At 40.2% G+C, this 20,954-nt stretch overlaps 1 protein-coding gene across 1 annotated transcript in view; it reads right to left on the reverse strand.

Moving 5' to 3' along the window:
* Positions 1–20,954, reverse strand: part of plxnd1 (plexin D1) — a 75,399-nt gene that overhangs the window by 34,744 nt on the left and 19,701 nt on the right. The window contains exons 5-12 of the mRNA XM_063464796.1: positions 20,152–20,281; positions 16,681–16,858; positions 16,315–16,423; positions 7,667–7,766; positions 6,203–6,301; positions 4,600–4,689; positions 4,181–4,289; positions 2,906–3,063 (exon numbers count right to left, since the gene is read on the reverse strand). Of these exons, the coding sequence (XP_063320866.1) occupies positions 2,906–3,063; positions 4,181–4,289; positions 4,600–4,689; positions 6,203–6,301; positions 7,667–7,766; positions 16,315–16,423; positions 16,681–16,858; positions 20,152–20,281 (973 nt within the window). The remainder of the gene's footprint in view (positions 1–2,905; positions 3,064–4,180; positions 4,290–4,599; positions 4,690–6,202; positions 6,302–7,666; positions 7,767–16,314; positions 16,424–16,680; positions 16,859–20,151; positions 20,282–20,954) is intronic.

Raw genomic sequence — 20,954 nt, forward strand, 5'->3', positions numbered from 1 at the left:
TGCTCTGTCAAATTCCTTAGTCCCATTTCTGCTGTTGTTCAGAGGCATACTCTCACGCATCATTTCAGCCCTCGCTTTTGGTCTCTTAACTTTCCATTCTGGAGTCACAGAAAGAAAAGAAGAGGACTGTCACCTCTCCAGTCGCCATGAAAACTCAACTTTCTCAGATAACATCTCCAACGCCCAGACAGAAGCAATCTAGCATCATCTTGCCACTGTAGCATAGCTATCCCAGCAGTGCGCATGCTTTTCTGGATGTCCCTCTGGCTGAGCTGAGGTCACGGTGACCCCTCTGTGTTATTAGCCTGGCTCCGGCTCTATCTGAAACTGAGCTGAAAAATGAAAACAGCACTTCTGTTTGGTCTAGGTGAGAGGACAAGGCTCGGCCCTGCATTCAAATAATTTGAAACCCACAAGACTGACAGTGCAGATAAATAAACCATATATTTCCTAGCTAAAACGGGAGGCGGTTGAGAAAAGAGTGAATGTAGTACTTTTATTATGGTGTGAAAACAAACTGTTGGAATCCAACCCATTACTTACCGTATTTCTGTGAGATTTACACTGCAGGAAATGGTGCAAATGTTTTTGCGGTTATATTAAGGTTTCGGACATTAAGTGTGGCCACCCCGTGTCTACTTACACCGAGTATATATACTTCCTCTAACAAAAACATCACATTCTTTCACACACATGTAATCCACAAACAGCATATAAATGCTTGTCCGTGCACTTGTGCACACACACACTGTAATATGTCAGACAAACACAGAAAAGCAGCCGGCAATATGCAGTTATTTATTATCACTATGCGTCGTATAGCGCGTAGTGCGTCCCTGCGGTGCCATTGAGACCTGACAGCAACATCAGCTTGCATGCTGTTCATTTACACCTCTTACAAGTCTGTGAGTCCTGATTTACAGCGCAAACTCTGCCAGGCCTCCTGGGAGATCACAGGGTGTGAATGTGCCTCAGCAAAAAGCTCCAGAAGGAAAGCTGGAGCTTTTAAACAAAATTACTCCACATTCTCGTATTCAAATGAAACATGCTCCAAATGTACATGCATGTATATAAACCTGCACCAAACAAACCAGCTACCTAATAAAATCCACATGTTTTCCTTTTCATTTTTTGGGGGGGTGGGGGTGGGGTGATTGTTTTGAGGTCAGAGCTTTCATCTTCCTCTCCTCACTCGACTTCCTCTGCATCAGACTAATCAAGGAGGACGTGAGGACAAAAACAGGAAAAAGCTTCTCACTATACTGTACCCTTCTCCACCCTGTCTTTGTCCAACTAGCTCTCCATCCTCTCTCCCAAACCATTTAGGTCTCACCCAAGTCCTTCTGTTCCTTTTCTTTTCATGTTGTGAGTGAACTATGTTTTGCAGTTCCTGTTTTGGTTACCAAAGTACCTCTAATCAATGGATTTTTTTTTTTTAAGTCCTTGAACTAGTCTAGGTATTACATGAAAATAAAGAGCCCCTGGAGATAATAATAAATGTCTCCATTGTCTTACATCAATGAATTGAACAGAGCATTTTTCTCAATTAGGTGCTAAGTGGCAAAGTTTAGGGAATAATGAAATCCTCCTCTGTATTATTGATATTTTGGTGTGAGTACCTTGTGACAGAGATTGTACGTGACAAAGCCAGAGCAATGAAAAACATGTTTCATTATCTTAGCAGCACTGTCGCAAGGACTATATAACAAAGAGCTGCTGCAGTCTGAGTGTGTTTGAATGTTTGGGGAGAGTGGAGTTTTTTTCTATAAGCTGGAGGACTTGGGCTCTAACCCCTGTGGATTCTCTGGGAAAACACGTCTGCCAAAGCATTGCATCACTCACCCCACCGAACCACAGCCCCAGTATCCTCTCTGCAGCCTGCTCTCCTGAGAGAGCCAGTAGGAGTGTGCGTGTGTGTGTGTGTGAGAGAGAGAGACAGGGAGTATTGCAACAATAGTCTACCCACACATACTGAATCTCAGCCCAGCTAACTTCAGTCATGTAAGAAGTCCACATAAGTTAGACTCTCACAGAGCATCCTGTTAGTCACAGTATGCTGACAGCTACAAAGAATGAAGGATAATCGTGAATGCTTCAATATGGCCTATTTGTGTGACAGATTGTGGGCTTACGTGTGTGTATGTGAGAGAGTGTGTGTCTGCGCGCCTGCTTTGTTCTGCTTGCCGACCAGGTTTTATCTACAGGAAGTTCAGGCCGACTGAGTCTCATGTGAGCCATGCTTCCCATGACCGCCTACCAAAGCTGTGCTGATATAACGCTTGGTAGCGGCAGAAAAGGCTTGGAAGATGACTCTAAATAGGCTCCCATTACAGTTGGAAAAACAAATGAATACGATCATGCAAATGAGCTCCGCAAACCCTGGCAGTAATCATGATGACGTGACTGCAGTCAGATCCCGTGTAAGATAAATACTCCTTAATTCTTTTTAGCAGTGCGGTTTTTCTCTTGTTGTGGTTGCAAAATCTCAAGTCCCTCATGGTTCTGATTTGTTTTCCTTTTAGCCTTTGTGGTTTTATACATAAAGGGTCCTACACACATAGCTTTCATACCCCCAGTCCACATGGTTTGCTTATGTACAGCTGTTACATGGTGCAGAAGGTGTTCCCATGGCCTCCTGAGTCATTGCAGGTCGACTCATTTGGGTCTCCTGGGGTCTGTGGCTATGTGACTGTTAGTGTTATCACTGAATGAGCTGCTTTAATAAGGTTCAAACAATACCTTAGCAGCTGATCATGGACTGACAGACAATCTGGGTTGCCAGACCATGTGAGTGACCTCATGATTTACCATTACATGGCCTAAATACCATAGGTGTGAGGGGTGCAGGAGGATGAATGCAAGCATTTGTGGCCCAAAGTCATGCACGTTTAACCCCTGATCTTACCTCATGGATCTCAGGATTAGGACACTGATCCCTGATTGGCTGACATTCATCCCTTGGCTTGCAGATGCTGTCACACCAGCCACAGAGGTGTCCCTGATCCTCCCGACCCCAGCACTGGGAACAGTCCGAGCTACCCACACCACAGTTGTACACTTCCACTAGATGAATATGGCAGATAAGGGAGAGACATAGAGGCAATTACTACTGTGAGAAAACATTACTGAACTCTGTTTGCCTTGACTGGTCAACTTAATGTACACTCTTCAAGGTATTTTCTTTTAGAGCTTTTATGGAGCTAAGGGCTGCGTGCCCTAAATAAATAGCATAAGGAGTTAGAAGATGATATATTCACAGCTATAAAAATAAACCAGTAAAAAAAGAGAAAGAGCTAGAGGAGTGGAGGAGAACAAAGCCAGGGAAAACAGATGATTACGTTCATGTTCCAGTGTGCCTCCCAGTGAGAACTCCCATTTGTATCACCGCATGTGCATCTGTGCAGCTGACTGTGTGCATATTGCAGTGCGTGCACGCCTGTATGTGTGTGATAAAGTGTGTGTCATTTTAAAATTTGATGACACTGCATGTTCAGAAAGCGACCGTCTTGCCTGTTAACAGCACGGAGTGTCTGGCAGTGGCCCAGGGCTGTTGTTCACATGGTAGACACATGGATTGCAAACAGCACATCTGGGACTGGGATAGGCAAAAACTGGCTTGTAGCTGCACTATAGACAACACTGCCAAGTTCAACAACACACGTCAGTTTTCATCATCTCACTGTTGTCATGGAGCTCAAACTATATTTGCTACAATACATGCGGACATTGCTTGAGAGAGGCATTGATAACACCTTAAAATTGCAGCTCGCTATGTTCTCCAATCATTATGTGTAATTAGACGGTAGCAGGATATAACATCATGGTAAATTACTGGTTGTTGGCAAATTATGTGTTGTAATACACAAACTGCTATTACTGCAAGTGAAAGGTAGTCGCACACTGTTTGTCCCTGTAAGGGAATCTTTATTTTTCTACAGATTTAATAAAACCCATCAATCTCATGAGAACACATCTGGGCATGGGTGAAATGCATTCTGGGAGCAACAGTGGAGGCTATGTCACATCTTTTTTCTTGTTGTGGCGGCGATGTAATTACACTGCAAATACATGAGAGGTGAGCAAACAAATGTAATGGAGCAGAGAGCTGTGTTTTCATCTACTCCTTTCTTTTTATTTTTTTTTCTGCATGTCTACATAATTATGGGTTTTTATATCTTACCTTTCATAGGCTGGGGGCTGTCAATGAATACATCCTCTCGGTGTCTGATAAAGTCTCCTCGCCTCCTCAGGTTAAGGTGGTAAATTTGACTCCTCTGATTAGTGGAAAGCTAAATAGACAGGGCGGAAGACGGCATCAGCAAAAACAGGTATGTCCTCAATGTTCTCATGTCTTTATTGTATGTAATTTTGCTTCCACTTAGTGATGCTCTAGATAATCACGGGTTTCTAGCCAACTCTTAAACAAGGGTTTAAAATAATTACATCAAAAACAAGTTACAAATAAGCGTTAAACCTAACAATAATGAACCCACTGAACCAGTAAATGCACAGTAGATGCGCCGGAGCTTAAAGCATGTTTATTCAGACTTGGCAAACTCGCTCACTAGTCATTTCTGGTAGGTCATCGTCTGTACTTACCGTCACTCCACTACACTTGACAGTCGTGCTGTTCAGCCATGTGGCCTTATATCGCTGCTCTGTTCCAAAGTCACACTCCAGCTTCTCATTCTGTTACGCAAAAACACTTACTTAAAAAAAAAAAAGTAAAGCATTTCAAAAACAGCAGAAAAAAAAACTAATAACATGCTGTTCTCACTGTCTCAATCACTGTCTGGTAACAATTGACAACTCGGAAAGAGAACCAGGAAACTGAAATAACCCACAATAATTGTCCCTGCCAGGAAAAATGTGATCTATTCAAATTTCATATTCATAAACATCTGGACTCCCACATCTCAGCAAGTCATCTGGGAGTCAGAGTAATGAATATGAATTCATTCTTCACAAAATGAAAGCCCCGAGTTTTACTGAGCCAAGATGTGTGACGTTAAGATCATAAAGAAGCTCAGATAGGTAAGAGCAGTAAAGGATAAGTGCCTAAAGTGGGAGAAGTAATTTGTCTGTGAATCCAGCCACCTTAAATTGGTCTACTTTACTCAGTCTCTCCAGGCCTCTGCTATTTCGCTGTACTTTTTGACACTGCTCTTTTTTTTGGGGGGGGGGGGGCACTTGCAATGAAATGCTACTGAAAGGCTTCCTGGAATTATGTTCGGTCTGAACTAATATAACAGCAAAAAAACTTGTAACCTCCTGCTTGTTCATTAATGTTTCAGAGAGGCTGTGTGAGACCGTGTTTAAACTTCCTTTAGGTTTGTCCTTACGGAGAAGTGTGGGAACCAAGCTGAAATTCTAAACAAAACCCAGAAGGATCCGAGCGATGGTGATGTTTTGGGGAGAATGAATTTGACTGGCAGAACATTTCCTGCTCTGCTGACTTGTCGACAATCTGAAGGCATTAGTCAAACAATGTCAGTTTGAATAAACTTTCGTAATAAAGAGCGTGAATGGCCAATCACATTCACGCTGCCCTAAGGAAGAATGTGTGTGTGGGGGGGTGTATGTGACTCAATGTCTGTCACCATAGCAACACACCAGGAGACGGCTTGAGAGGCCAGCCTGGGTTAGGCTTGTGACTGACCACGCCTGGCAACCAGTCAGCACTGGAATTTTTAGCAGATACCAGTTGTGTCCTTATCAGCGATGCAGGATCGGCATCTGGCCGGCTCGATGTGGATTAGGAATGAGAATAAGAGTTTGAACAACTGATCTGGAAGGACTAGCTGAATTTATAATGAGCCCAAGCAAAATAAAGCCGCTGCCTTCTGTGTGTGCGTGCTGCCTCAGACCGACTGCACATTGTACGCTGTGCTGACAAAGACACAACTCAGCGAGTCACGGTTAGATACCAGAGGCACGGTGGGCCCAGACAGCTGAGCAGCGAGCAACTAAGCATAAAGACAACCGCTCATTCTTCATTTTTTAATCTCCGTCTTACAACAAGCAGATCACTCCAGTTTTACTCACTCGTTGACCCAAATCACAGCACACAAATATCCATCTGTGTTTAACTCAGCTTGAAGCAAACACACCATATGCTTGTGTTTTATTCCAATCATTTTCACAACACGCAATTTGGACAAAGTCCAAGTCCAGCTCTATAGCTGGAGGCTGTGTGTCATACCTCCTGGATGTTGCTGAGGGATAACGTGAAGTCTTGGACCATTCCTGATGGCGATGGAGGAACCTCAGAGGAAACCAGGCTGGGGCAGGAAGCGGCATTCTGTGGTGAAGAGGGAGGTTGGGGGAGGAAGTGACATATAGGAGTTAAAGAAAACAATAGCTCCAATGCACACATCCGTGCCTCAAAATACCTGTCCTGTTTATCTGTATGAGAAGGAAATGAGAGGGTGAAGCCTTCCTCTAAAGGAAACAACAACAGCTTCAAATAGAGAGATGATGAGGGATTAGAAAAGCAGACCCACCGGACAGTGCCATGAGCTCAGCAGAATGGGAAAAACCCACCTCATCATGTCAGTCTGACCTACATCAAAAAAACCTTTTTTCAGGTTTAAAAAGAGCCTCGAAATTTTAATTATAAAAACCGGCTTAAAAACTAAGAGTTTCTTGTGCTTGGCTTGTTTATTTATCAGTTTCTTGGGATCTAAAACAGCACACCTAACTGGGATTTATTGCATTTGTACAAAAAAAAAAAATGCTGTGATGTCTTTATTACATCAGTTGTCTGCTTCTGTTGGGGATCTTATGATATAAAGGCGAGTGTTAAACATTCATGATCATACAAAACTTAAACACTGCTGACCAGCAGCTGACCACAGGACTGAGTCACATCCTCTCATATTTAACTGGAACCAGTTGTGTGTACCCCGAGGGCCAAAGTCTGCTGGGCCAAGCAGGCCATGGGATCTGGCTACACAATAAACTTACACAGGGGACAGAAATAATACAGTGGCTGACCTCGAAGGCCTTGATAATGTCAGGATTATGTCCAAAAGGACAGTGGCTGGGGAGCTTTAATTGGCTTCAGCAATACTACACTTGAACCTTTAGATAAATTTCACACTTTTACAGCCATTTCATACTCTTGTGCCAAACATGTTACACGATTTGATGATTTGTTTGTTTTAACAAAATATTTTACACCCTACGGGAGTTGACATTGGCAAGCAGTTTCATTTGTACTGTACAGGCAAGCTGCAAAATAAAGGGCTATAGAAACCTACGGTGGAAAATGTAGGCGTTAATTTAACTCTTCGCTGGTATCAAGCAAACAGTCAAATTACTTCCAGCCCAAATCAAAGCACAGCGACTCCATTTATCCTCTCAGACAAACATTTCAAAAACAGAAACTTAAGATGCCTGGTCTGAGTTTCTAAAACCAAACCCTTCTGAGACTTTATAGCTGGTTTCCACATTCGTACGTAGTGTAATTGTGACACTCGTAACATCACACTGAATTACCACATCATTACTCTTGCCTAACCCGTCTGGACTCAGACCATTACAGAACACTTAGTGTTTTTGGACAGTGGAGTCTGGATTACGACCGAGGCTCTGATTACTAGAAAACTTAATATCATGAGCTCCTCGAGGCATCTGATTGGTGGATTAAAGGCACATTACTCACCTCAAGCAGGTTTTGATTTGCGTCATCTTTACTGGAGACGCATAGGTGGTTGTTTTGGTCCCAGTAACACTTCCACCTTGTGCTCAGGCAGCTCATACATCTGCGACACACATACACAGAAAGAGTTGAGAAACGAGGACAAAATATTGCCAAATCAGGCCTGTTTTCGCCTCCGTACAATTACTCCCTGTGATCTACTCCCATTCAGCGAAGAGTGTTTTTCAAAAGTTTGGTTTGTGATTCATTTGGAGAGCAGCGCAGAGAGACAGAGCTGATTACAGGCATCAAAGTTTAGCTTTAATAAAAGGAAGTAATGATTAGTCACATTCAGATGCATTCATTCCACAGTTACAACACAGCCAGCAGAGAGGTCACACAGGGTCAAATCTGCTGAGATGAAACAAAGCGCTTCTCAATAAACACTCAGACTGGTAAATGATGATGCGTGTGTGAGCATGCTGTTGCTTGTATTTATATCTTTGTGAGATCAAGTCTGAGTGTTACACTGCCTACGTGAAGATATTTTGGCAACTAAAACCATCAGCAGCTTGTAGAGTCTATACAATTCATACCCGCTGATCTGAGACAAGCCCACATGCACAGGTTAAACATGCACAGCACTTGCAAACTGTTGGGTGGGCGTGACTCGTCTGACAGCTGAAGATGTCTGTCTAGGTGAAATAAGATTTGGCTGGCCAGAGCTTATAGAGAGGTTTTATCTGCTGGACCTTGTTTGAATTTGAAATGATCAGTCTGGCATTAGTCTGGTATTATATATATATTATTGTTAAAGTCAAGAATTCTGGTGAAAAGAACAAAGTCAACAATAAATTTATCATACTAGCACATGCTGTCAGTGTTTGCAAAGCCTGTCTTATTTTTAAAATTGTCAAGCAACTATTAAAACACATTGCATTACTGTGATGAAAATAGGCAAAGTAGTTTATGCACATATACACTTCCTCTGGCTGTATACTTAGAATACAACAGCACAAGAAATGGATTCTAATTTAGAGAAGAAGAAAAAAATGAAAGGGCTTTATATTTGTGAACAGTTTTTCACACAATCAGCTTAGGGATAACAGACACACACACACACACACACACACACACACACACACACACGCACACAAGGTAGAGCAGTTAGAAAGTGTAAGGAGAATAAAAACACACAGCACAATCACTCTTGTGCTTATTTGCACACTCTGAGTTTATTGTACAGTAGAAGTATCTCAAATATCTGAAATTCTTTATATATTCTATTTTTTACACATGTATTTATTTATTACTTTTTAGGACTCTAGTACCTTGCATGTATGTATTTTCTTGATCTTTTGGCCTTATGTCTACTTTTGTGGTGTATTTGTGTGTATTTGCTGCTGCAACATGGCAGTTTCGTTTTAGGGATTAACAAAGTAAACTATTTACAGTCACTGTATAAATAAAATCCCCTCTTCCAATTCTAACCTTTTTAACATATCAAAGCATAATAAAAATATTCTTTAGCAGGTTTTAAATTTGGTTGTTTACAATCTGAGATGAACCACAGCACACGACATATTTAACTGCGTCATACATAGTTAAGACAAATGCAGAAGTAGTGTGCGAGAAACAAACATTACCCTCACTGCTAAATGGACTCGATTAACTGATCACCAGCAAGTGTGAACACTTCTTATAAAAGCAGACGCTTTGGTAGTGTTTTTGCTGGTCTGGTTCATTCTGGTGTGTGTTAACATAATGCCAAGGAGGAAACATGAGCAATGATCTTAAAGAAGTGACTGTTGCTGCCCATCAATCTGGGATGTGTTATAAGGTAATATCCAAACAATTTCAAGCTCATTATTGTGCAGTGAGAAAGATTATTCACAAATGGAAAACATTCAAGGCAATTGCAAGTCTTCCCAGGAATGGACGTCCCAGCAAATTGGACTAACATGGACCAACAGATTCTACAGGCCTCAGTTAGGATGTTAAATGTTGAAGTTAATTATGGCACAATTAGAAAATGGCTGAAAAAGTATGGCTTGTTTGGAAGAGTAAAAGCCTCTTCTACTCTACGAAGAACAAGGGAGCACAACGTAGGTTTGTAAACTCACATCTGAGCAAACCGCAAGACTCCTGGAACAATGTCCTGAGCAGAGAGGAGATGTTTAACCATGATGCACAGCACCACATTTAGTGAAAACCAAACACGGCATATCAGAACAAACACTTTATACAAGCTGTCAAGTATGGTGGTGAAGGGTAGATGATTTGAGCATGTAGTCCTCTTTATACCAAAGTATTCTTGAGTCAAATGTGAGACCATCTGTACACCAGATAAAGGTTAACCAAATATGGGCCATGCGATAGGACAATTGTCCGAAGCACAGCAGCAAATTCACAACAGAATCGCTGGATCAGAAAAGAATCATGTTGTTGCAATGGCTCAGTCAAAGCCCAGACCTCAACTACATTGAAATGCTGAGGCAGCAACTTAAGAGAGCTGTGCATAAATGGCAACACCTTAATGAAGTGAAACAACATTGTAAAGAGCCTAAATTCCTCCACAACAGTGTGAGAGACTAATAAAGTTGTACAGAAAGCAGCTACTTAAAGTTGTAAAGTTTAGAGGTAAATTCACGTGTCACTTAATATACAAAGATCTGTTTATGAGGCTTAAAGGTTATGTACACATTTTCATTTATATTTGATAGCTACATGTTTTGATATTTACATGCTTACATATTTGAATGTTTACACCTGCACTTTCAAAGCTGTAATAATTATGTGTTGAATTTGCCTAGTTGGTTTTCCTGCATTTACCCGATTCTAGGATTTCCTGGCTTCTGATTGGTTAGTGAGGTCACACTGGGGCTGAATTCAGAATCACATAGCAAACCCTCACGTTACAGAGTTATTGGTTCTACAAGCTGTTAAATCATGGGGTGTGTTCAATTCCCCACACACTGCTTCTGCACAGGGTGCACTTTTTTGTACAATAACAGATCAGAACAGGGGCGTAGAAGATCTGCTTTGATAATATATCTTACATATATGCTATATTTCAAAATAGAAATTTCTCTTAGAAATGAAAAGCTGATTTATATGCAAAAATACACATGACAATTTTGCTTCCACAGACTTTCTTGGTCCAGTGTAAGAATGAACAGTGATATTTAGATATGAGGCAGTTTTAGCTTTGAGACCATTTAACATGTAGTCGAGATGATACAGGGTAGTGTTTGTGGATATGTGGATATTAGGTCCTTGCTTTCTGTGTACAGAGTAGAAATATGTCTTTTCAGATGAAGTGCCTAAACTGGAACATCTCCACTGCACATTATGAGCATGAGTAAAGTGTGAGTCACTGCGCTGCCTCTGGGAAGAGACAGATGTCCCACACTAGGAATGATAGTGCCTCCAGTGATAACAGCACTCTAAGGGAGTTTCTAGATTGGGCGGAGTGAAGTGGGTGCAAGAGGATGTAGATATGTAATTGAAACGTGTGTGTTCTGATTAAAAGCAGACGGACCCCTCAAGGCTCTTATCAGCTGCACAGTTTCTGTTTTCCCTGACTCCCTTTCTGTCCTACTAAAACACCTATAAACCACCACACACACACACACTGACTGACACACAAGGATTGTTCACATACACACACTCTCTCTGCTTCATCTAACACTGACAGTAAATACCCTGTGAAACTGCCCTCCCCAACTCATAATGACCACACACACAAATAAAGAGTGAGGCTTGCACTCTCAGGGCCTCAGTGGACACAGCGGTTAAACACACATCCTCAATCACATCTCTGTCAAAGAGAAATACGTTTGAAAGAAAAGATCAGTTTCAGGGGGGACGATAGAGAAAGAGGGGGGAGGGGGGGAGCAAACGGCAAGAGAGACAGAGAGAAAAAAAAAGAGAAGCAAGAAAGAGACATGCCCAAAACTTGAGACACAAAAAGCAAATACAGCAGCGAGAGAGTGTGTGTTTGAGAGTGAGAGCGTGGCTGAGAGACATAATGAGAGCGAGAGGGCAGGATAGGTGTTTGTCCTACTGGGCTGTGTGGTGAGACTGGAATGCCTGGTCTGGTTGTCATTAACACTTTGCCCAGTGACCATTTTGAAAGTGTCGAGGAAAAACTGTCTAAAAACATTTGGGCGCTGACACGCACGCAAATGCAACCGCACACACTTTAAATTAAGCGAACTAAGTCAACTCGTCAATCTCATAATACAGGCCTCTTAAAGCTGAAGTCAAAATAATAATATAAAACATAAAATGCTTTCTATATTTACCTTACTAATATACTAGTGGTTTTCTGTTTAAGAGATAAATGGCTAATGTTTTCTTTTTTTTGTTAAGTTTACCCTGAAGAAGTTTAACCTGATTCATTAGTTCATGTTTATTTAATGTTTTATGGTCACCAGTTATGCTAATATTCTAAATTTAGGTGACTAGCATGGGTCAAGCTCTAGCTCTGCTACATTACCCTGAATGCAACTTAATAATACATTTATTTAGACACTGTCATGTAAAGTGGTTTTGGCATGGTTGCAACACATGCTTTCTGCTGAAAATTTAAGGGGAAGTATAACATCACCAGTCGTGTTTTTGCTTACTTTTTAAACCACAGACGGTATTGCACAAGTGATTTTATACTTTCAGTAATACTCTTTATTGCAAGCGTTGGCTAAATATTTCTTGTCACATATATGCTACTAAGCCTGACTTTCTAGCATGTGTTTTAAATCCAGGCTTTACACACTGGAGCTCAAAACTGGCAGTCTTTCAAGGACAGCTGTCACTGCGGTACGCTCACGACCTCAAATGAGATTGTTTTACTACGATTTTTTTTGCATCTTTCTGATAAGAGATTATATTAAGGAGCAAGAGTACCGAAGAGTTGAGACAGACTAGGGAGAAAGAAATGGGAATGCAAATCATGCGAGGTACCGGGCTTAAATTACACCCACTAACTAATGGATTTCTTGTACAGCTCTTACAGTCTCAGCCTTGTACAGAGTAATACAAATGCATCAATACTATTTAACCACCTACCACTTATCATGAATATAAAAAGAAAGCCTAGCATTTGTTTTGTGGTTACGCTATCCAGGGTTAAATCTGTTTTTTGAGGTGTTTTTTACTATTTAATATATTTTGATTATTGACTGAAGACGATGTAAAATGTTTGGCAGATGTGCCTCTGTTTCCTTCGCCTTTATTCTGATTTTTTTCCCCCACTCCCAGCTAAACAGTGTTATGTTTTGAACAAAGACAATTAAAACTTATAATAATAAATATGGCCACTAATTCACTGAACTTGCTAAACCTGAAACAAAAACTCAATTAATTAGATTGAAATGTTCATCAAGAGAAAATTATTGGGCGGCTATTTTGGTAAATGATTAACCCCTTAAATTACTGTTCTGTCAAAATAATCTAACATCAACAGGTCGGCATTTGGGTTGTGCATGTTTCCCTTTTGCTTTAAGAGTTGATTGGTTTTTATTGACACTTCTGTGAAGCACCAGACTGTTCTTTGTCTCAAAAAGTGCAACACAAATAAAGTTTACTTACTTACGCTTCTGCGCTTCATAAACCAAATCAGTAATTGATTATTCAAGAAAACAATTAGCAGATTAGCAGATAATTAGCTCTTTGCAGCACTAAGAATCAGTTTATTTTTGATCACATCAGTCTGGCATTACCACAAAGAGCCAGAATGCCACAGGGGACATTGTCTCACTTTGTTTTGCATAGAGTATTAATAATGAATTGGAAAAAAATACCCTCCACTGACACCTTGCAGAAATGTAATTTTGCTTCCACACCGGAGCAGCATGAGACAGCACAGGACAGATTTTCTAATATGAGAATAAGTTTTGCAGCAAATCACTTTTAATGGTGCTTGCGTGACACTGATGGTTTACACAGACGTTCAGATGTCAGTATCTAATAACATAAGAAAAACCTGAGTGATGGCTTTTTTCATAAAGCGTAAAACAAAGACCCTCTACTATCCGGTTTCCCTGAGAATGAGTGGCTCTTTAGGGATTATTAACAAAACAGCATGCAGTGATTAAAATCAGATAGAGTATAGCAGATCCGCACATTACAGCAGAATGCTCATCCTGTGAGAATGGCACTTTGCTCATTATCACCTTCAACAAACCACCATCTAATTTCACACTCCTGGACCTCACCGAGCACTGAGGCCGCGCGCACATATTGGGTGCAGTCTTGCACACATGTACCTGCAACTGCAGTGTTCACACCTTGAAACTGCTTTCAAAAAGTGAACAAAAGGGACAAATCAAACGCCTTCTCAATCTCCGGGAATCAGACAAACACGCACACACACAGATGCCCCTCTAAACCTGAGATCTGCCCATCAGATAGAGCGGATCCTCTGACATGGTCCAACATGCAGGAGAAAGCCAGCTGGATTGCTTCCAGATATGAGTAAACCCTCCCAGTAACCGGGCCATACAAGTCACAGTCTTTCACATAAACAAACACTGACATGATCTGCCAGACACATATATCTAATTTCCTTTGGATTAATGTTTACAGCATATTAATCCCACATTTGATCCTGTACTGGGAAACCTGGAGCAAGCGAAACACACAATAAGCCTTTGAAGACACGTCGAGAGTATTGAGGCCTAAATAGAGAACAGGGGAAAAACATGAGAGGGAGTGGCTGGGGATGGAAGGTGGCAATCATTTGCTGTTGTGAGATCACTATAATTGTATTTCACTGGGAATTATTTAACATTAAAGGTTTGTTTTGAGGAAATGTATTGCATATTGAAGCAGCTGATCCACTATTTAAGTAAAAGCATCGATATAAAGTAATAATACTCTGTTACTCAAAGGATCTCATTTATTGCAATAATTGTGCAAATTAAAGAAATACTATGAGCAAAATTAAGTCAAAGACCTCATAATGGAGAAATGTGTCCCCGGTGAGTGGCACACTATTAAGCTGCTTCATTATTGGACCATTACTGATGCATCAGAGCCTAATAGCATTTTATTATTCTACCTTCCAGGTGAACTTAGTTTCAGCTGTTTACATGGTTCAGCAGTCTTGTCTGAGAACTCATGAAAGCTAAGTAACATGTAATTTGGTATCAAAGAAGAAGAGAACTATTCACGTGTTTGACTTTTTTTTATAAAACACTGAATAATTTAAATGATCAAACAGTTATCTGAAAAAAAAAACATAAATAACTCTTTGGTGGAACTGCTAACAACTTACAGATATCTGAGCTACTGGACACAGAACCTGTGCACAGTTCATTTTTCGAGACTGCAAGGTGCTGTGCAAAATGAGCTACCCCTCATTTTTTTGACATTTTGCTTCCAGGGAGGCAATTTAGTGACCAGGTAATTGTATCTTTAAGCACTTTGTTACTAACAGCCTGTTGCAAAACACAATTTGCTCCCATTTTTTTTAGTTTCATCTGTGAAAAATGCCAAAGATAACACAATTTGACAGGCATAAAATAGTATTTTTGTACCGTCAGAGCTATTACCCAAAACCTTGGCATATCTACCTCAAACTCAAAGCAATATGAAGCCCTGTGGGATCATCTTGACAGAGAACGAAACAAAAGACAGCCAACGCTGAAAGAAGATCTTTGAATATCCTGCGAGAAGCCTGGAGAACTACTTGAAGAAATTATAAGAAGGCTTGCCTAAGAGAGTCCAGGTGGTCATACCCACTACTGACTTTCAAGAATTATTAACACTGTTTTTTTCTTATAAACTGTATTTCCATGTATACTTGCACATGTTTCAATAACCCTGTTTTCCACTTTCCTTAAAAGAAATTAGGGTTAGTTTAAAACTTTTGCACAGTTCAAAAGTTAATAAAAATGATTTATCATTGTCACATGATAGTTCATGGTTTCAACATTGCAAATTACTCCACAACATCCTGCAAGCCCAAATTTTATTTTGGATGGATTTTTAATTTCTCCAAGGTATAGCAGACCTAATAAGTTGAACCTGAAAAAACAAGCATAATCTTTGATTGGAAGTAATTAAAAAAAAAGTAGTATGAAGTAATATTAAGTATTAGATGTAGAAAAACCCAAATAAAATGTCACCATATGAGGATGAGGAGGCTCGGGAGGTTAAAGGAACTGTTTAGCTGCCTGATCAAACGTGACTGGTCAATACTTGGACAGCAAACAGAACCAAAAGCCTGAGGTCCCAATAATCATGTCCTCCAAATGCAGATGCTCAATATTCATATCCAGATACTTATTTAAACAGATAAGGGTATGTGAAATGGCAAAAGTGATCACAAGTAAGCAGCATTTTCTCATAAGGACATGGAGACACTGATTTGCTCCTTAACAATGCACTAACATAGCATATGCTTAATTTACATGGAAACCCTAATCATGCTAGTATTTTGTGTCTAAATCTGGTGAAAGTTGAAATGCAAAGGGTTGCATAAAGAATGCAGTGGAGGAATGAATATAAAGTAGTATAAACTATGCTTCCTGAAAATTGTACAGTACTTGAGAAAACGTAAATTTCACCATTGCATCAATGCAAATGTGACTGCGTGTGAACGCATCACTAACGGGTTAAATCAAGAACTTGAGATAAACCAAAGTGATATTAAAAGTGTGACTCACGGTGTCTTCGGATGTATTTTTCCAGTCCTCTCGCAGTCATAGATGATGAAGCTCCCAGATACCACAGATGTGCCATTTACTTTTATCGCCACAGAAACCGTCAGGTGATCTGAAGAAACAAAAGAATGTACACAACAGCGTATGTGACAACCGCTAGAGATGATATCGCCCTCATAACACAAACTAGACAACAGCACATCCTGACGTTACACTGACTTTGCTGCTTTTTGAAGAGATGAAAGGGGAAATTGGATTTGTTCGTATAAAAAAATGAATCAAATACCATAACTGTCCTTGAAATGTGTGGAAAAACATGGCAGGCAGCTTAGCAAAAAAAGCCAAATGGTTGCCTATTTGCAGTCTCACCTTTGCCGGGGAGGATTGGTTGATACATTTTTCGAGGGAGGAGAGGGCAGGTTTGGATCTGAGAGGGACCGGAGTCCAGGTGCACCGTGGCGACTGTAGAAACCCCCGGCTCGTATTCACACTCCACCCGGGAGCCAATCAGATCAGGAACGCTGCCGTTTATCAAGATGCCAACATCCTGCGGCAAAAACACATATAGCAATATAAATAGCTGCTTGTCTTCATCAAAATTAATTAGAAACCTGAATCCCCCGTACACACAAACATCGACTCCAATACTCCTTAACAGAGGGCGAATGGTGTTGGCATTACTTCAACTTTGTTCAAGAGTTTAAGCAGAAAAATAAAGAAACTAATGTGCAATGAAGAAACAGATGGCACAGTGCTACATTCACATCTAAATCTGGGTATGTGATGAAGTATGACAGACGTATAATGAGAAACATAACACCTCACTGACATGACTGAATTTCAGCTAAATGATTTCAATGTGAGAAAACTAAGGGCGGGATGGTGGGAGAAGGCAAGGATTGTTAAGCAGAGAGGAAGGAGCAAGATGACATATTCTGCAGCCCAGCAGGTAGGAACTGAAGCAGCTGGCGGCATGTGCTTACTTGTCTTAAAAATCTTCTCCATTGTTTAGTGGAATTGATCATTTCCTGCCTAAGGCCCTGACTTCCTGCCTGCTGCTTCCTGCTTTTGGGGAGACAACCTTGAGTGGAGTTTCCTGTTGATGAAGGATGCCTTTGGCTGCGGCAGCTGGAGGACCAGCCACACTGACCCTCATTACAAGCAAATATCCACAATTAATGAACCAATTAATGACCTGTCGTCTCCGAGTCAAGTCCAATTATGATCTGTAATTAAAGGTCAACTATATCTGAGGTGTCAAATTTCCCTGAGCTAATTATCACATTGTTATCTTTTGTTACACGATATAATGACTGTTAAGAATTACTGAAAACAACAGTTTGGAAGCTATACCCCATAAGTAGGTGATGCAGTCCCTCTTTTAACCAGGATATATTATCCTGCCAAGTCTGATTAAGGTAGTGGTCCATGAAATACCACTTGCATACACCTGCAAAGCTACGGGTGAAGATTTTGATGGGTATGCTCATTATTAATGCACAAAAGGTACTAATGAAGCCTGACTAGCTCTCAGGTATACTTAAAAGTTGAGTTAAATGTGTGTTTTCCATTAGTACAAAGGTAAAGGTGATTGGAAACATGCCCAAATACAATGTACAAATACTATAGAGTAAGCTGACATTGGAAAGTCACCGCAAATTACTTTTTAAATAACCGATAAAACATATTTTTCTGTCTGCAAAGCAGCAAAACACTATTTACTATTAATCTGCATTTCATTTTACCAATTTTAGTTACAGCTAAATATAAAAATAAATAATAGATATGGTGCTGGTGCATTTTGGACCATCGCTAATGAAATCTGACAAATATTATGGCTGCCTGTGCAGATCAGCAAAGAAATCAGTGCTTCAGTTTTTTGAGCATGAAACTCTAGTTCTTTATTAGTGTGTTGCTTAGCACAAATTACCAGGTATCTGTGTCTTTGTGTTGCTCCTATACAGTCTTTTAAATAAAGCTTGTCTCCTATGCTAACAGGTGTCACTGAACTGGACCTCTTTGCCATTTTGATGATGTTGATACCTTTTTTGGAGCATTTATCATGGAATTACTAGAAAAAATACATTGATTCTAGGTTATGATCAATTCAAGAAGTTTTCCCATAATTTTGTTAAATAAAATACCATTTAGCACTAATTACCTCTGTTATAAACACATGAAAACACAAATAATTTAGAAATCTGTGAAAAAAAGTTGTTAAAACTAAAAATAATATTGTTATTTATTAGCCAAAAAAGAAAATGATATCATCTGTCATACTCAGATTTGAGCCAGTACACTGAACTTGTATGAGAAGTCATAAATTAATCAGCATAGCGTTCAACCACTAAAGCTAATTTTCCCAATCAGTAAAGCTAGAAAATTCCTGCATTTTGGCTTGTTAAACAAAAAATAATCATCTGCTTTAAAAAAAAAAAAAGTAATTCATGGGTAATAACAATAATTATATTTTAGAATTAAAATTATCATTTCAATTAAAGAGCTTGCATGTACTGGTGTATTAACCACTACAGAAAAATAGAAAATGATTTGGGTAATTACCAGTACTGGTAATTTAGGGTAGTTTTGGCATAAACCTTAAATTGGGTGGTGGACTAATATACACCTGCTAGCACCTATACAGTCTTTGAATGCTGCTAAAAGCCTTTAGCTGATCAGGAGGAGACACAAACCCAGCCTCAGGGGGTCACAAGCTAGTGTAGTCTTCATGCGGGTCCCTAGTCCAGACAAATGGGAGGGTTACATGAGGGAGGGCATCCGGCATAAAAATTGTGCTAAATCAAATATGCGTGTCCATCTGCTGTGACGACCACTTGGGAAATACAGGAATAGCTGAAAGTACCAGACTAGCCTTAGCCTATAACTCTGTACTCCAGCCTCTTATCCATAATAAAACCAATGGAGGATGTCATTTCAACATTGTTGAGACACCGGGCAAAGTTCTTGTTTCAATTTCTTTGCTGGGTCAGTAGAAAACATTAAGGAGAAATTTGCACCGATAACTTCCTGCAACCATGAGCACGAATAAATATGGATGCACTTTAGATTTTTGACATTTGACTTGTTGAATTTTTCAAAAACCCAGTAAAACAGTGGACTGAGGTTACAGTAACATTTCCGTATCATAGTCCATCAGATCAACTCATGTATTCAGTCCAAGACATTTTGTAGCTTATATCTTTCTAGCTTATATGGGTTTCCAGAATTTAGACAGATTTTTTATTTTTCAGGCTCTGTACTTCAAAACATTCAGTTTTGATTCAAACAGTGATCAGATATTGCCAAGTCTCAGCTTTGATTTTAGTCTGTGCTGAAAGAACTACGAGGGCTTTTCAAACACAGTAGTCATATATCAAAGGTTCAAAAGCAGTCGCACAATCGACTACCAAATATTTCTGTGTGTCAGCTGTGTGTTGTTCCGTTCAACATAAAAGAGCTTCCATATGGCTCAGAGTTGAGGGCGTAGCTATGAAAGTCTTGAAGAGAAAACATGGACAGCAACATTTTTTTAAAAGCTGGAAAAAAGCAGATGAATGCTAGCGTTAGATAAACGTATGCATCGCTTTAAGCAGAAAGTTGTGATGGTGGAAGAAGCTGCAGTAGCACACGCCACTGGCACTTTATTTTATTAGCTGAGTAATAATAATAGTCTGTGCTGTAATGGTGAGAGGTGTCAGATTATAAAGGTGGTCATGAGACATCAGCTTTAAATAAACTGTCCCCATTGCAGCCATAACTTTGTGAAGATCAACAGCAGTGCTTGTCTGACTTGCGAAAAGCATGTGATGGTAACAATAACATACAACGAGTTCACAGCACCTTGATGTCTGCCGAGATGCTAATCTCTGCGGGTGTCAGGGTCATGGAAGGACACTGTTGGGGGCCTTCACCCATGCTGATCCAAGAACGAGCCAGCAGCCCCTGAGCGCACTCCTTCTGGATGGTACATCTGGACAGAAAGAAACAAAATGAACATCATATCTGCTACATCATGTGTGTTACATTTTCATGTTGAATCTGTTGAGATTAGATTACAGGAAGAAGAGATTCAACATGTTCTGTATGGCCTAAACTTCAAGGCCATGTACATGTTGCTTTGCTCGTCCAGTATCAGATTATGATAAAGTAACTGCTTATCATTCCTGCAGCTGGTAATCTAGACCCCTAGACAGCCATATGGGTTTGTGAATCCAGAACTTTAAGGTCGTATGTGTCAAACTCAACGCCTACAAGTCTAATCTGGTCCGTTTTTAAAAAATTTTTTATCCGGCCTGCACATCACTTTAGGTTCTCAAAATGTTGCCCTGAACAGTAGGTGTCATGGTTCTGTGCTTTTTGTTGTAGTTTCAGTTCAGTGGCTTTTCTATGTGTCTTTATCTTCCTACTTCTTATGGTTGTTTCTCCTTTTGTCCTGTCTGCACCTGCATCTGGTTTCCCTTCTTTGTGACTACCCACCACGCCCTCGGGAGTTTCACTTGCGTCCAGTCAGCTGTGCGTGCAAATAGTCATGTCTCTCCCCTTTTATTTGTCTCACTGTTGCTCCCCAAAGTCTTTGTGTTCTACTAGATTCATGATTTTTTTTGGTCAGTGCCCTGCAGAAGTCAACTCATTTCTGTGAGTTG

This window comes from Pelmatolapia mariae, linkage group LG20 (genome assembly GCF_036321145.2).
Source record: "Pelmatolapia mariae isolate MD_Pm_ZW linkage group LG20, Pm_UMD_F_2, whole genome shotgun sequence".
Classification (NCBI taxonomy): Eukaryota; Metazoa; Chordata; class Actinopteri; order Cichliformes; family Cichlidae; genus Pelmatolapia; species Pelmatolapia mariae.